At 38.7% G+C, this 15411-nt stretch overlaps 1 protein-coding gene across 1 annotated transcript; it reads left to right on the forward strand.

The window, feature by feature from the left end:
- Nucleotides 1-9913: 9913 nt before the first annotated feature.
- si:ch211-261a10.5 (potassium channel subfamily K member 13) lies at nucleotides 9914-12768 on the forward strand. The gene is made up of 3 exons (XM_053320243.1): nucleotides 9914-10256; nucleotides 12063-12597; nucleotides 12690-12768. Exons 1-3 carry the CDS (start codon nucleotides 9914-9916, stop codon nucleotides 12766-12768), a joined length of 957 nt encoding a protein of 318 aa, XP_053176218.1.
- Nucleotides 12769-15411: the final 2643 nt, after the last annotated feature.

Genomic DNA, 15411 nt, shown 5'->3' on the forward strand with positions numbered 1-15411 from the left:
ATAAGAGATATTGTTCAGTATACTACTGTTATTAAGGGCTTGTGTGTTAAAATGTACATCAACGTGAGTTGGCACAGTATCTGAGCATGGATTGTAGTGGGCCGGTCTGGACCAAAAAGTCCAGGGCTGAATTTTTGTCCCAGTCCAGGCCTGTACCCTATATAGAGAATATTGCATTCTTTTTTTGTCCCACCTCATTGATAATAATTAACATCTATGTTTCTCCAATTAGACATCTCAATAGAGAGAAGACTAATTTGACATGCTGTGGGATTAAGGCTTACGACATTAAAGACCCACAAGTGAAGTGCTGCGCTGGGACACTGTACAACCTCACGTCCCTAGACAAGCCACGACATGACAAACTGTGTGTGGATCCAAAGTGCTGTGGATCCATACTGCATAGCTCATCGGTAGGTTTTATAGATAATGATGATAACAGATCAATACGTCACTGGCTTCTTTGCCTGAGACAATTTCAAAATGATATCCATGACCTAAAATGTATCTTGAAAGTAGAAACTGGTTTTGTGGATGTCTGCTCATTTTTCTTTGCAGTGTGTGCAAAGAAAAATGAGGAGAAATGTTTTCTATTTTATTCTGAAGTTCAAGGATGTATTGAGCTTGTCTTAGCGCAGTCTAAATGCGATAAGAAACAACTAGCCTAGCTCTATAAAATGTAACAAAAATCTTGAACAACTCCAAAGTTTCACATGTTGTAAATCATCAATGCATCCATGAGTAACCTTTTGCTCAGAGTTGGAAAAAAGTGACAGCAACCTCACTATATGGAGAGGTAATGTGAGATTCCATGTACATGAAAGAGTATATCAGCATTCATTTTTTGTGTCTATTTTTTTGCATGCATGTCTTTGGACAGAGCATGGCTAACTGTTGCACCCACCGCTCAGTCCATTTGCCTTCTCACCTGCTGGATGCATTTTTATAGATCTTTCTGTAGTTATGGCTAAAGAAAGAGGAACCTGCACAGATTCTTACAGCAAATTGAACAAAACATCTCTAATTCAACACTAAACACAATGATGTGCTTAATTTATATGGAAACTAACAAGAGAGAGAGAGAGAGAGAGATAGATCTGTAAGTCTGTATCTGTATGAGTCTGACTGGAAAATAAGAATGTTGTTGCTGACAATTAATGTGACCATTCAAATTGTTGATAATATCCCCTTTCTTGGGTCCAGAGTGTATGCTGCTCAAGTGAGGGCCAGGAAGTGCTCTACGCTGTCAAGGCAGGATTCAGATGCTGCGGTCACCTCTACTATAACTCCTCCCTGTGGTCATGCTGTGCACAGAAGCTGAGCCCAGTACAGCATCCAGGCCAGCATCAAGACAAGATGAAAGGTCAGTTGTGTGCAGCTGGGACGTTTTCCTTGCAGAAGGGTACTTTATTTATTACTCTATTTTTTGATGATTAGAAATAAAACATGAAATAATCTTTTTCAGAATCCAGACTCCTGTCACTGAACAATCTGAATGATACATATCTTTGCAAAGAAAGTAAGTATTTTAAAAAGAATGTTTTTTTTGGAGGGGCCCACCCCCCAGGAAGTGTTATGTAAGGGTTGAGCATCACTTTTATTGTTTCCCATATGAGAACATTGTTTTGGACTATGGGGGATTGCCACATCATCCAGACATTACAAACCACATTGCTATGAAAGAAATATGTGGATTTTTGTCATTAATGTCATTAATTATGTTTATGTCCGTGTTTAGTGCACATCGGGACTCTGGAAAGTGTGTCTTTGGACAGTGTTGTGTTCAAAAATGTGCTAAAAATCCATGGAACCCAGGGAACTGTGAAACCTCTGGTTTTGCCTCTCATCCGGAAACTATCTGATCTCTGCAATTCCCCTAAAATGATCCCTGGAAAGACTTACCTCCTAGACCTAGACCTAGATCATGTGCATTTCTTCATTGATTTCAACCAAAACTCTCACCTTGAGTTGCTCTCTTTCATTTTTTCAAAGTGTTACTAGACATGATGGCCTGTTGCTGCACTCCAAAAGCTGCATACTCTCAGTGAACCTACTGGTTCAACTTTTAAAAAAACAACAACATGATATTCATGAAATTGATATCAACCCTACCAACCAACTACTGCTGAAATATCAAGCTAGTAGAGAAGCCCCAATTTCAAAGTACTATGATTATTTTCCAAAGTCTGGCAAAAGCTACAGCATTAAAAGCTAATTCATTCATTCATTAACTAATGTTCATTAATTAACTACTATGATTGCTGGTAATGTAATAGTATTAATATGTAGCTTGATTATCTCATAAGCTAAACAGCTAATACATTCTGTATTTCAGAATAAGACTAATACTAACCTTTATTGTTTTTATGGTCCTTTCATTTTTGTCCAGAATCAGCTCTACTAATTCAATTTGTTTATATGTGAATTGAATCATTTCTGGACTGGAAGTGGAACCATCCCCAATGGTTCCATTGTGGTGATTAGCTATTTTTTTTCTCTGTGTCAAGTGAATATCATTTCTGTACTGTAATACACTATATTTTGTGGAATTGGCAGCAGTGTTGGACTTTGCAACACTCATACAATTATATGCGAAAGACATAAGCTAAAAAAAATGAAAAGCAACAAACACTTAATATTGCATGTTTTAATACAGTATTTTTGATTAAATAGTAATGGTATACAATTTTATAATGCATGTTTATTTTCAACATTTGACACTACATACAGTACTCTGAGTGCCGAATGGGTTTTTACAATAAAGTTTTCAGCAAATAAAACCGTTGTAATGTAATCTGTTGTATCTTCTCTTACTTAGTTTTGGACTTCATCTTGGGCTTGACATGCATATGTGCTATTCGTATGAGTCTTACAGCATAAAAGTACTTTAAAATCAAAGGATATAAACTTTGGCCTGTTGTTTTTGTGTGTGCCTTTTTGTCTCTGTTTCATTCAAGCTAATCACAAGATCCAGCAGTTAAGAGGAATTACTCCATGCAAAGAAAACAGCTGTTAATGGAGTTGGTAATTATTAGCCATTGAGTTTTTAGGTTTTATAGTAGCTTGGAAATATAATAATGCTGAGTCAAGATGTTTGTAAAAAATAAGTCAAGAATCCAGTTGAAAAATGTATGTCTGTGACTCTGTGTTGCTTGTAGCATATTGATCTGCAGGGGAGGATTCAGGGTAACAGCTTGTATTACTGGGAAACATTTTAGATTGTCTACGAATTACAGTGTGCATATTTAACACACAGGGTACCTATCGTATCAATTGCCATTGATTGTGTGCAGGGGAATTGATAATCAATCATAAAATGATTAGGTTTGCTTCTAATCTAAATAAATCTAGCATACAGCTTGGATAATAATCAGAAGAGGAAAAGACTGAAAGAGACAACAACATGGCCCCAAATGTATTCCTGAACTGGCTCTACGTAGGGAGTTACAGAAAAACAAATTTTGTGTGTGTGTATCCAAACAAATAGACATCCATTTTTGTCCAAAAATGCTCATCAACATACCAATGAGTCACACTGTTGCACTGAGTGGAATGATGACAAAAAGTTAGGGTTAGACATATTTGAAAAGGTCATCATCATTTATCCTCTTACTTTTATTCACTTCAGCTGAACAGGCATTCTTGCACAGATTGAGGGCTTTGTTCACCATTCTTACAGTATGGTTGTGCTACTAGTGGACTGCTTCATGGCCTATATGGAGAAGAGAAAGGAAAACTGTATGCTGTAACTCTTTCAATGTACATATCAACAAATTGGCTTCCACCTGTGAGTGCCTCTTCAATCTATGAGCTGGTGATACAGTGTTTCAATATATGTAATATGTAGCACAACAAGCTCAATCAATCAATCAATCTTTATTTGTATAGTGCCAAATCACAACAAAGTTATCTCAAGGCACTTTACACATAGAGCAGGTTCTAAACCAAACTCTTCAGGTTTTAACTTTAAAGAGACCCAACATTCCCACATGAGCAACAGTGACAAGAAAAAACTCCCTTTTAACAGGAAGAAACCTCAGGAGAACCAGACTCAGAGTGGGTGGCCATCTGCCTTGACCGGTTGGGGTTGAGAGGAGAGAAAGAAAGGATAGAGGAGAGAAGCACAATGAAAGTCAACAATGAAGCTAGAAGGTCCGGTACTGGAATCTGTCATCCGGACGTCTACAGGCCCAGATTACCTGTGAGACGAGAAAGCACAGACAACTCCGGGGAAGAAGTTTAGGTTATTGAATGCATTAATAGAACATGGATGTTAATGGATATGGATGGATAGAGAGAGAGAGGGAGGAGGAGAGAGGAGCTCAGTGCATCATGGGGGGTCCCCCGGCAATCCAAGCCTATAGCAGCATAAGCTAAGAGCTCAAAGAGTCCTAACGATAAGCTTTATCAAAAAGGAAAGTTTTAAGTCTACTCTTAAATGTAGGGAGGGTGTCTGCCCCCCAGACCAAATCTGGAAGATGGTTCCACAGGAGAGGAGCCTGATAGCTGAAGGCTCTGCCTCCTGTTCTACTTTTAGAGATACTACAAACCACAAGTAGACCTGCATGCTGGGAGTGCAGTGTATCAGTTCTTTAAGATATGATGGAGCCTGACCATTAAGAGCTTTAAAGGTAAGGAGAAGGATTTTGAATTCTATTCTGAATTTTACTGAATTTTTCTTTCTAGTTTTTGTCAGAACACGAGCAGCTGCATTCTGGACCATCTGTTATTAGTCTCTGGAGTAATTTCTAAACAAACTACTATGACTGTAATCTTCATGTTGAACAAGTCACCTAGTGCAACAGTGTGGCTCATAGTGTTTTTAATAATTTTCTGACAACAGCGGAGGCCAAGCAATATACTATATCAGACTTTGGATATACACACAATACACTTACAATTTAATTTAGCAGATGCTTTCATCAAAAGCAACGTACATCTGAGAGTTGATACAACACAAGCAGGGATCTAGTCAGGAGGGAGCAACACAAGTAAGTGCCAAAAAGCTAAGTTTAAGTCCCGTAAGAAGTAGGCATGCTGCCAAAAGGCGGTGCACAAAGGCAATACAAAAAAAGCATAGAATGGGTAGAAGAAGTTCCTCTATGAAGAGCAGAGGTCTTTGCAAAAGAGCTGGGTCTTTAGTCTTTTCTTTAAGATTGAGAGGGACTTTGCAAGTTTGGTTCCACTACAAAAGTGGCTAGCAACTTAGGGCTAGCCAAAATTGTTGTTCCTAGTTACAAATTGTTCCTACTTGTAACTAGAAACAATGGAGTATAGGTTTGGCTCTGCACATGAAATATGCTGACAATATGAAAAATATAGAAAATCACCCACCAATATCCAATAGTTTTAGTTACTTTGACACAACCATTTCATCCACCATTTAGAAAACCTCTGAGTAGTTGTAAATAGTTATATACATTTTGCATTCTTCTGTACACCACTACTTTGTCCCTGTTCAATTTTATTGTTACTGTCTCTACTTCCCTACTCCATCTTGGGGACATAAATGCAGGTTTTGCCAGGGCTCCCATCACTCCCCTTTGATACTTGCTCTTTCATTTGAACCTGTGACTGAGGCCATTCACCAGTTGGTTAGTCATGATGCTATTACATAAGAGAATAAGAAATAATAACAAGTCACTTAAAACAGAAATGGACTCTAATCTAGTGTAGGAAATCTCTCCCTCATTTCACTCATGCATTTTTTTTTTGTTTCTACTTTTCCCAAAAACTAAAGACCACTGGAAAAAATACCTCTTTATAGACTCTGTTTGTATGAGGCCAGAACAATTCCTAGTTTACTTGACAAAAAGCAAAAGAGAAATTGGTTTCTGCAGCTTTTTATCTAAATATTTAAAAGCAAAACATTGTGTGCTCTCACAGGTCTAGACTTGATCTTGGTCTACTACTGAGTAAATGTGGTATCAAAGTTCATTCTCCTGAGAGGCTCCAATTACTCTAAGACCAAAATTATTTTAATTTATCTGATCTCATGCTTGTGTCCCACAGACAACATAGCAATCATTTGTTTGATCAGAGCAGGGTAGACAATTAAAGGCAGCTGATGAAAGATCTCTGGAGTCACGAAAATAAATCCTTCTCATAATTTAAAAAATGTTCAAGTTGGTAAACAATTCTGTATCAAAGCAGAACATTGACAGATATGGACATTCTGTGGCAGGATTACAACATGCAAATAGCTTTCAGGAACTACACTCTAGGGAGGACATTACAGGAAATTTTAATGACGTCTTATGGGAAGGGTATACAGTAACAGAAGGAGGGTGTTAGATGCCTGAGGGGAACCATGAAGGGGAAGCTTGACATTTGTTTTTCATTTACATATGAACTAGTGCAGTGCCCGAGCAAAATCTGTTTTTGTGTGTGTTTTTACAGAGTCAGACATTCCATATTGATAGCGGCTCCTTGATGCCAGCATTATGAAATCCAATCTCCCGGAATCTGGAGCGTGCTAGGGAGTGACTGCGCGTGTATGTGTGTGTGTGTGAGTGAGTGTGTGTGTGCGACTATTAGTGCAGCGCGTGTGAGAGCAAAGCGTCCTGATACAGTAGCTCTGTGTTGCAGCTTATCACAGCAACGTTTGAAAGCAAAGTTTGAGAGTTAAGCGAATAACAGACAGACAGACAGACGTTCCTGTCATTTATAGATAGAAGATAGACAGATGAATGAATGAAACTTTATTTATGGACACATCCGCACATCCACATCAACAAAAAACAATTAAAAGCCTGAAGAATCAAAGACCAGCGTATAAGTCTCTGGTTAGTATTTCGCATCTGATTGATGAGCACCAGAGGGTTGTGATTGGTATACACAATGGTAGGCATACTAGCAGAGCCAACATACACCTCAAAATGTTTAAGGGCCAGGACAAGAGCAAGAGCCTCCATATCATCTCCTTCCTGAAGAAGGACAGCGCCTGCTCCATCACTTGCTTCAACACAAGGTTTAAATGGCCGATCCAACAATGGTGCAGCGAGTATGGGAGCATTGGTCAACAAAGCTTTCAAACAGTCAAATGCACACTCAGCCCGGAGACCAATGAAAACTGACTTTTGAACTCAAGAAGTCAGTGAGCGGTGCCCCAACAGCAGAGACATTAAAGACAGTGTAAAGTGAATTCAGACATTTTTTTTCTAAACACATTAAATAGGCCATAAATATATTTCTAAATTTCAATCATGTAGATTTGAATTGTGGAGCTAGGCTTCATAAACTGTGTTTCAAAATTTCTGCGTTCAGGATTTAGTAGGCAGGTCTGAAAATCACTGCCGCGTTAAACCTGCCCCTGCTGCTGTAGCTGTATAAATACATTCAGTGCACACTACTACTACTATAGTCTACAGTTAGCCAATTAGCTGAGTTAGCCGCCGAGTTATCCGCCGTGCTAGCAGCTGAGCTAGCGGCAGAAAGCTCTCAGGCGTAGCGTCCATGTTTCGGGTAGAGGTGGTGACTTTGATTGACAAGTGACACATGGTAGGGGGCGGGGTTTCAGCGAACTCAATGGGCATGCCCACAGCATTTGGGAGCAGGGAAAGAGGCTGATTTTTACAGAACTTTGAAGCCTAATTTCATATATTTGGCGATTTTTTTGGCAGGGTGGTTAACAACACACTTTTCTGTGGTATGTCAAACTCAGAACACATATTTATTCTTACTTTACACGGACTTTAAAGAGATTAAATGTACATGGTTTTGAAATACGTTGAAAATCTAAAACAGAGTGGCGATAAAAGTCATAATTGTTACGGACCCCCTATACAGGCTGGCAGAGAGGGTGTAACATATTTAAAAGGACGCTCAGACACAGCTCTAAATGAAACAAAGGTTTATTTAAATCAAACAGTAGAACTCAAACAAAGTGTCAACAGAAAGAGGATGGAGATCCCAGTTGAAATTAACAAAAGGAGGGGAAATCACTGGGCCGGCCACACAATGGGTCGTTGCACGCAGCTATTCCCTCTAAACTACAAGTATCAAAAAGGAAAAGAAAAGTAACCTAATGCTAAAGGGACCAAAGAAAAACAAAAACTAGACTACCAGTAATCTCCAACCTCAAATTAAAAAAACAAACTAGCAAAATAAAACCCTAGCACTGAAAAACATGCAGGGAAAGAGCTGGGCAGTGGCTCGAGAGAGATTGAGGCTTCTCCTCAGGGAGAGAGAGAGAGAGAGAGAGAGAGAGAGAGAGAGAGAGAGCAACAGCACCCCTACAGGCCCACACTTAACAATAATATGTGGTGTACAAATAACATGTTGCCCGAATGTAGGATCAAACTTAATGAAAATATAAGAAAACGTGTCTTTGTTGATTTGTTGTCATTCAATTTATGTGTCATTTTGATTTATATTTGAACTTGCATTCATGCCGTCTCTGTTGTATTTAACTTTGAGAGTGTGCAAACCAAAGACACTTGGCTCAGCTGGTAGTCTAGGGTCTAATGTGTTGACCATGAACCATAAAGTTCAAGGTTCAAACCCAGGAAGGACCTGTTAGTCCTCACTTCTTTTTGTTGCGATTCCTGCCTGAGTCCATCCCATTCCAATTTCCCCCAAGCTTTATTGCTCTAGCCAACTCTATTCGGAACATGAACAAGAACCGGATCCTAATCCTTTTCCTGTCTGATCCCATTCCTGTTCCTGTCCCCCATCCTTTCAATAAATACCATGTCCAACTGTGTCCCTGCCTCCTCGCTTCTGAGTGTCGGGAATTGGGTTCATTCGCTCCATCCCCACAAAAACACCTGCTGCTGTTTAAAACCTAACTTAAAATGTGTCATAAGCATGTTCATGTTCAGCTAAAATAACTCAACCTTTTACAAATTTACTATGACATCCTGATCACCAACACAATATTTTATAATGACTTCAATGATATATGCAGTTTAGTATCCATTACTGTTTAAAACAGCAGTGTTGTATTTTAGGTCTAGTGGTCTAAACTCACATTCTGTGATTGTCAGGTCACCTGTACAAGTGTTTATCTGTTGTGAGTTCTGTTCATACACACTTTGGTACTTGTGGTTTAAATTGTACAATACATGTATTTCAAATGATGTGCTTGGGTTTATAGTTGCTAGCAGTCGTATTTATTGTTAAGGTAGCAAGCGGAAACGATGTAATTGACTTTAACTCATTAATTAAGCATGGCATGACAGGAGCTTTAATCAAAAAGGTTGATCTATTGGCGAGTGTTTATGAACCGTTATAAAGGCCTATTCCAATTTCCGGTTCACATAAACACAGAAACTGGATGCTAAAATATCGGTTTACCTGGAAGGTTTGCATACAAAATTAACTTAGAAAGATTATAATAATATAAATTACACGGAAAGTGAGGGTAGACCTGTAAGCATAAAAGCTATCGTGCCATACAGTAATGATAAATAATCATAAACCACTAATAGAAATAACAGGATCTAAGGATAAAGAGGAGTCGAGCTAGCCCATGATCAGTGTACACTTACAGACTTACACACTGTCTGTTTTATGTCTGTGTATCCATGTTAACCAAAAATGATTGAGGAAGAGTAGGAGTGCCTATGTTTGTGTATGTTTTTGGCTCATAAAAGGAGAGTAAAAATTGATTATTGAGCTAGTGATAAGCAGTAGTCTACAGAGATCATTAAAGTCACTGTTAAAGCCGCCTGCAGACTCAGACGCAACTTTAACCAACACGCTGTTGGATGGGGAAACTGTTCTTTTGTAAGTAGTGTTAAATCAAGACTTGCATTTAATATGATAGAGAAACTAGACGATGACAGACAGAGAAGAACACACTAGATTAACAAATGTAGCACAGTATCTCTGACTGATGGATTCAAATCACTGAAGAAATATCATTTATTGTATTCTTCAAAAAAGAAAATGAGTCTGTGAAGCTTTCCAAATGTCATTGAAGAAAGATTTTCTGTGCTGCTGCTCATCTATGTTCCCAAGCACGGAAACTGCTCGTTTCTACCTGCTCGGTGTGCTTATTGCTCTTTACATGTTGGCTGGTGCTGCCATATTTTCTTCTTTGGAGAGACCAGCAGAGCTACATGCCCACCGGCTCTGGGAAGAAAGGCTGATGGACTTCAGTCATGAGCATAATGTTAGTTGTGAAGACCTGAAATCTCTATTGCACCACTATGAGGAGGCCAGGACTGCTGGTATTCGGACAGAACAAAGCAGAGCCCTATGGGACATCCCAGGAGCTTTCTACTTTGTGGGAACTGTTGTGTCCACCATTGGTGAGTCAGGAAAAACAGTATACCTGGAATATTTTATTAGCAAAAATACAACAGCATGTCAAAAATACTTTTTCCGTTTAGACCCATTATGTTCAATGCTAAAAATTAAAAAAAAAATCAGTTTTCATTTAAATTAATGACATGTCATTATGTGACTGGTGTGGCAGATTCTTTGTAAATTTCAAAAAATGATCTGTACTTTGTGCATTGATAAATACAGTAGTTTGTATTATTCTGACAGCAGCTACCAACATTTGATGTCATGCAAAATGGTAAAGACACAGATTAAATAAACTGTTCAGCATGTCCAGATACAGAGAGGATCCCTTGAAGATCAATCAATACAGTCAATACCATGCCAAAATGCCACAAATTTGGAGCAATTAAATGCAATTTAACTTATCATGTAAACCTAATTAGATGGAAATATGAAGCCATTCTGATTTGGGAATGGTAGGGTAGAGGTGTTTCAAAGTTATCTGCAATCCATTAAAATTGATATCACAGCTGAACCTATGGAGGACAAACATGTCTCTTAGATAAAAAGTAAACAACTTCATCTCTGAGAATCAGTTTACAGCCTTCTTATTCTTTCCACTATCTTTAGACGCTCTCTGTCACTGTGGAAACAGGTATTGATGGCCCTGAGGCCAGGTCAATTTCCTTTTTACGACAACTCCCGTATTTACTGACTACAATTATGTCATGATGCAATTATACATCTCAAGTTTCACACTTTATGTCACAAATGATGGCTCCCACACTTGTAGCCTATTTCCACATTGGTCTGATGACTTTCCTTCCTGCTTTTCAACACACTGTGAGAACACATATTTGGTTGATTTATTTGGGATGTGTGGGAAACAAAGCATACAGTAGTAACCTTTTTTTGATGATTTACCTTACCCTAAGAATAGATCTTAGCATTTCAGCTTAAGCCAATTTGGAAGTCATTACTTCTGCAGTCATTGCGTCATAAACCAAAGTACTTGACAAACTCAAATTTAGACCCAAATTCCATAGGTCAAGTAAGAGGATAGGGTGGAACAAAGAAATCAAACAATGGAGGAAATTAGTAACCTAAGTAGTAAAGTAAGCAGGAGGGAAACTGAAATTATAGGTTGTCAAAGCTAAAATGCCTTCTTTGAAGGAGACAGATGATAGATGCTGGGGTGTTTGAACCATTCCGAATGCACATTTCCTTATCCTGGAAGTGTGCTCACCAAATAGAGATTTCATCTGGTCATTAACTTGCAACAAATAAACAACAGGAAGGCAGTATGTCATAACCTACCCTAGTACATAGAGGTAATTGCGGAATACTGTGTGAATGCGTCTCCTTGTAATCATATCTTTATTATCTTTATATTTTTGATAATTTCTAAACATTGAAAATTGGGCCTTCTATCATTAATTGCTTCATAACACAAATGCAACCCATTTTTACTTTACTGTTTTTGAAAATTACATTTCTAAAAAAAATCTATGTCTTTAAAATCTGAACATGTTAATTTAGTTTAGTTCATTTCATTAACAATTAATGCAATTCAAATACACAAATGTCCTTATTTTCTTCTTCTCCTTTAGAAACAGTGACAGCACAAAAAAGGCAGTTTGTGATGAACAAGGTGCAGGACGAAGGCTCAGTTTATAACACTTAACTTTTTTACATTCACTTTTTGATATGTCAAACACTGTAAGCCATTGTTATCAATAAAACCATGCAATTCTCTGTGCAGTGACAGTAATGTTATGACAATGTCTGTGATCACAGATGTGGCCTTTCACCTAATGTGTTTCTCATAGGATTTGGAGTGACAGCCCCATCAACCATGACAGGCAAAGTCTTGCTCGTATTCTATGGCTTGCTGGGATGCTCTGCTACCATTCTCTTCTTCAATCTCTTCCTGGAGAGAGTCATAACATTACTTAGTCTCCTGATATTGTGGTGCCACAGTAAGAGAACCCGGCATGGCAGACTGGAGTGCAGAGGCAGTGAAAGTGACAGAAATGAAGAGTGGAAGCCATCTGTATACCAAGTTACACTCGTCCTTTTTGTTGCTGTGGTGGTGGTTGCATTTGGGGCTGCCTCCCTCTATTCAACCATGGAGGGCTGGACTTATTTGGAGTCTCTGTACTTCTGCTTTGTGGCTTTCAGCACAGTGGGCTTCGGAGACTTTGTGAGTGGGCAAAGAGAACACCATGAGGACACCCAAGTATACCAGGTAGCTAACTGTCTTCTGATGCTCTTAGGAGTGTGCTGCACTTATTCCCTCTTTAACGCCATCTCTTTGATCATCAAACAAGGACTAAACTGGATGCTGAGGGCATTGGCTAAAATGTATAGTAGTAGTTGCTACTACACGCTGCAACTCAAGCCACTGTTCAAACTGTGTTTTTCTGACTCTGAGCCACCTATATGTTATTGTGAAGACAACCCTGTGCATACACAGCAGGTGCAAACAGTGTCCAGTTTGGGCCACAGCATTCTCTGGCGCTCCTGTGTTCCTAGTGCTATTGGAAAATGCCTTTGTGATAAGGCAAAAGTTGAAACCGTGTGCCACAGAAACACAAATATAGGACTAATGGCAAAACATGAACAGGTTAACTGTTCATCTGAAGAGAATGCAGTTTATAACAGACCACTGCCTGATTGGCTAAATTAAAATATTACACACACACACACACACACACACACACACACACACACACACACACACACACACACACACACACACACACACACACACCCCAAACCCCAATGCTATCTAGTCGAGACAGATGGCCACCCACTCGGAGGCCGTTTTTTTCCTGTTTGCCCATGTGAGAATGTTTTTATTAACTTTTTCTCATTATAACAAATGTGCAGACATGAGATGGGTATGGGTATATCAATCACACCATGCACAAATGAGATGTATAAAAATACATAAAGAAGAAAAAAAAAGAAAAGAAATTGAACAATGTACAAAATAATCCCTCCCATGATGTTAGGTCTCTTTAAATTCAATTCAATTAGGTCTAGACCTGCTCTATGTGTAAAGTGCATTGGGATGACTTTTGTTGTGATTTTGCGCTATATAAATAATGATTGATTGATTGATTGAAATTAAGCACAAGAGTAATGTGTAGTTTTCTTCATCAAAAGACTAAGATGTTGTCAATATTCCTTTCTTCAAAGGTCTAAGTTCAGATTAAAATGTCTAGAATTCATTTCATTTCAGGGAGTTTTGGACATTTATTCATCATTGTTTATGTCATTGAACTCATCTTAATGATTTAATGCCTCAATGCTGATCCTGAGCTTGATATAAAATCCCTGTAGAGAAGAGTATGACTCATGTTCTGTTGTCTGATAAAGCATCACTTTTGTGAGAGATATTTTTTTATGGAAATAAACATTTTTCTAAAATTACTGTTTGATGATTGATGATTGCCTTTTACCCTTTTCCTGTGCTTGCATTGTCTAATCTTGCTTTTTTTCCCGGTCTGGCATGTCAGGGGGATGTGAGAATAAACAACACGGTCGGCCAAACAATGCAGTGATGACAACAGGGTTGAAAAAATGTTTATAGCATAGGTGAAATTCTTTCTGTGATATCCTTGACAGGAGATGTAAATGAAAAGCTGACTGTTACCGGTGGTCTTGTCATAGCCGGGTCGGACTGATAGGAATCAGTAGAGGCCTTCGATAATCCAGTATAACAGCTATGTTTTAATGTAGGCTTCCAATTACTGAATTTGTTCCCTGATCAAACACGAACAATCATTGAGGTTGCCCTCATTTACAATGATGTCAAGTTACAAACATGTTAAAAATGAAAACAGGAAGAAAAAAGAAAAAATGTTTTCCTCTGTTTGTAGTGGATATGCAAATTACTTGTATCTATATCTCTGGCTGTGGATAACATCATTCATTTAGATTGATCTGTATTTAGCACTAGTTTAAGACTTTTTAGAGCTTCTTGTAGAGCATTAAAGTAGAGTTGCATGTCCTCAGTGGCTTGCTGGACAGAATCAGCATTTCATCTGCATAAAGGTGGTATATACAACTGTTTAATGAATAGACTGTGTCATTTATGTGAATGGTGAAGAGGGCAGTACCCAGAACTGACCCTTGAGGAACCTTTTTGTTATCAGCAAGTAATCAGACTGGACACCCCCTGACTTCACACATTGAAATCTGTCAGATAAATAACTATGGAACCAATGTGTCAAATGCTTTGGACAGACCCACAAAAAGGGCTGTACAATGTTTCTTATTGTCCACAGCGCTAGCATTTTTGCAAGACAGGATAATTTGGGTATTGGTCTGTAATTGTCTAGGTCATCTCTATTTCTTCCTTTATGTAAGGGTGTTTCATGGGCCAACTTCCAAGCACTGGGGAATATGCATGTTTCAATATATTTGGTAATGGCTCTGTGATCAGCACAGATAATCTAGATTATCCTTTCCAGATGAACTCTGAGGATCAATGGCTTGTTAGATTTAGTAGCTCTCACAGATAATGTGCATTTATTTTCATTGGTGGAAAGTAACTTAGTACATTTATTCAAGTACTGTACTTATAGCTATGATCTTAAGTGCAGAGCACTGTAGCCAGAGGCAGTGAATAGACTGAAACATAGTTTATTGCTGGGTTGGTAGTTGGGAGTCTGGGGTGAGAATTTGGGCTGAAGGGAGCCAAGCAGAGTAGTATCCAGAGAGCGCAGACTTATGTTGAGTCAGAGAAGAAGACAGACAAGACAGAAAGTGTGGCGACAGGAACAGGCTCCACCACATTTATTTTGCAGCACCAGTTACTTTTCAGATGAACTGCTGACTTTCCTGTTGCCGTCTTACAAAAAGCAATGTGTCATCAATTTCAGTTGTTCCACTGAATAATGTTTTCCCCTCTAAACTTCTCTCATGGGTTCATTTAACCTTTTAACACACGCCCCTATTTTCTATGTTGTTAACCTAAACAACATGCCCAAGTTGTGAGCAGCACAGATCCCACATAGTTTGAGACTCAGAGATGTGTCTAGTATCATTGGAAAGGAAACACTCTCAGGATTCTTGTAAAAGTGTCCGTGTGATTCTGTGACTTACTGACAAAGAGTGGCAGAGGTTACAATGATGGGGTTGTTCACTCGCCCATAGGTTTGCCTATAC

The sequence above is a fragment of the Scomber japonicus genome, chromosome 6 (assembly GCF_027409825.1).
Source record: "Scomber japonicus isolate fScoJap1 chromosome 6, fScoJap1.pri, whole genome shotgun sequence".
Classification (NCBI taxonomy): domain Eukaryota; kingdom Metazoa; phylum Chordata; class Actinopteri; order Scombriformes; family Scombridae; genus Scomber; species Scomber japonicus.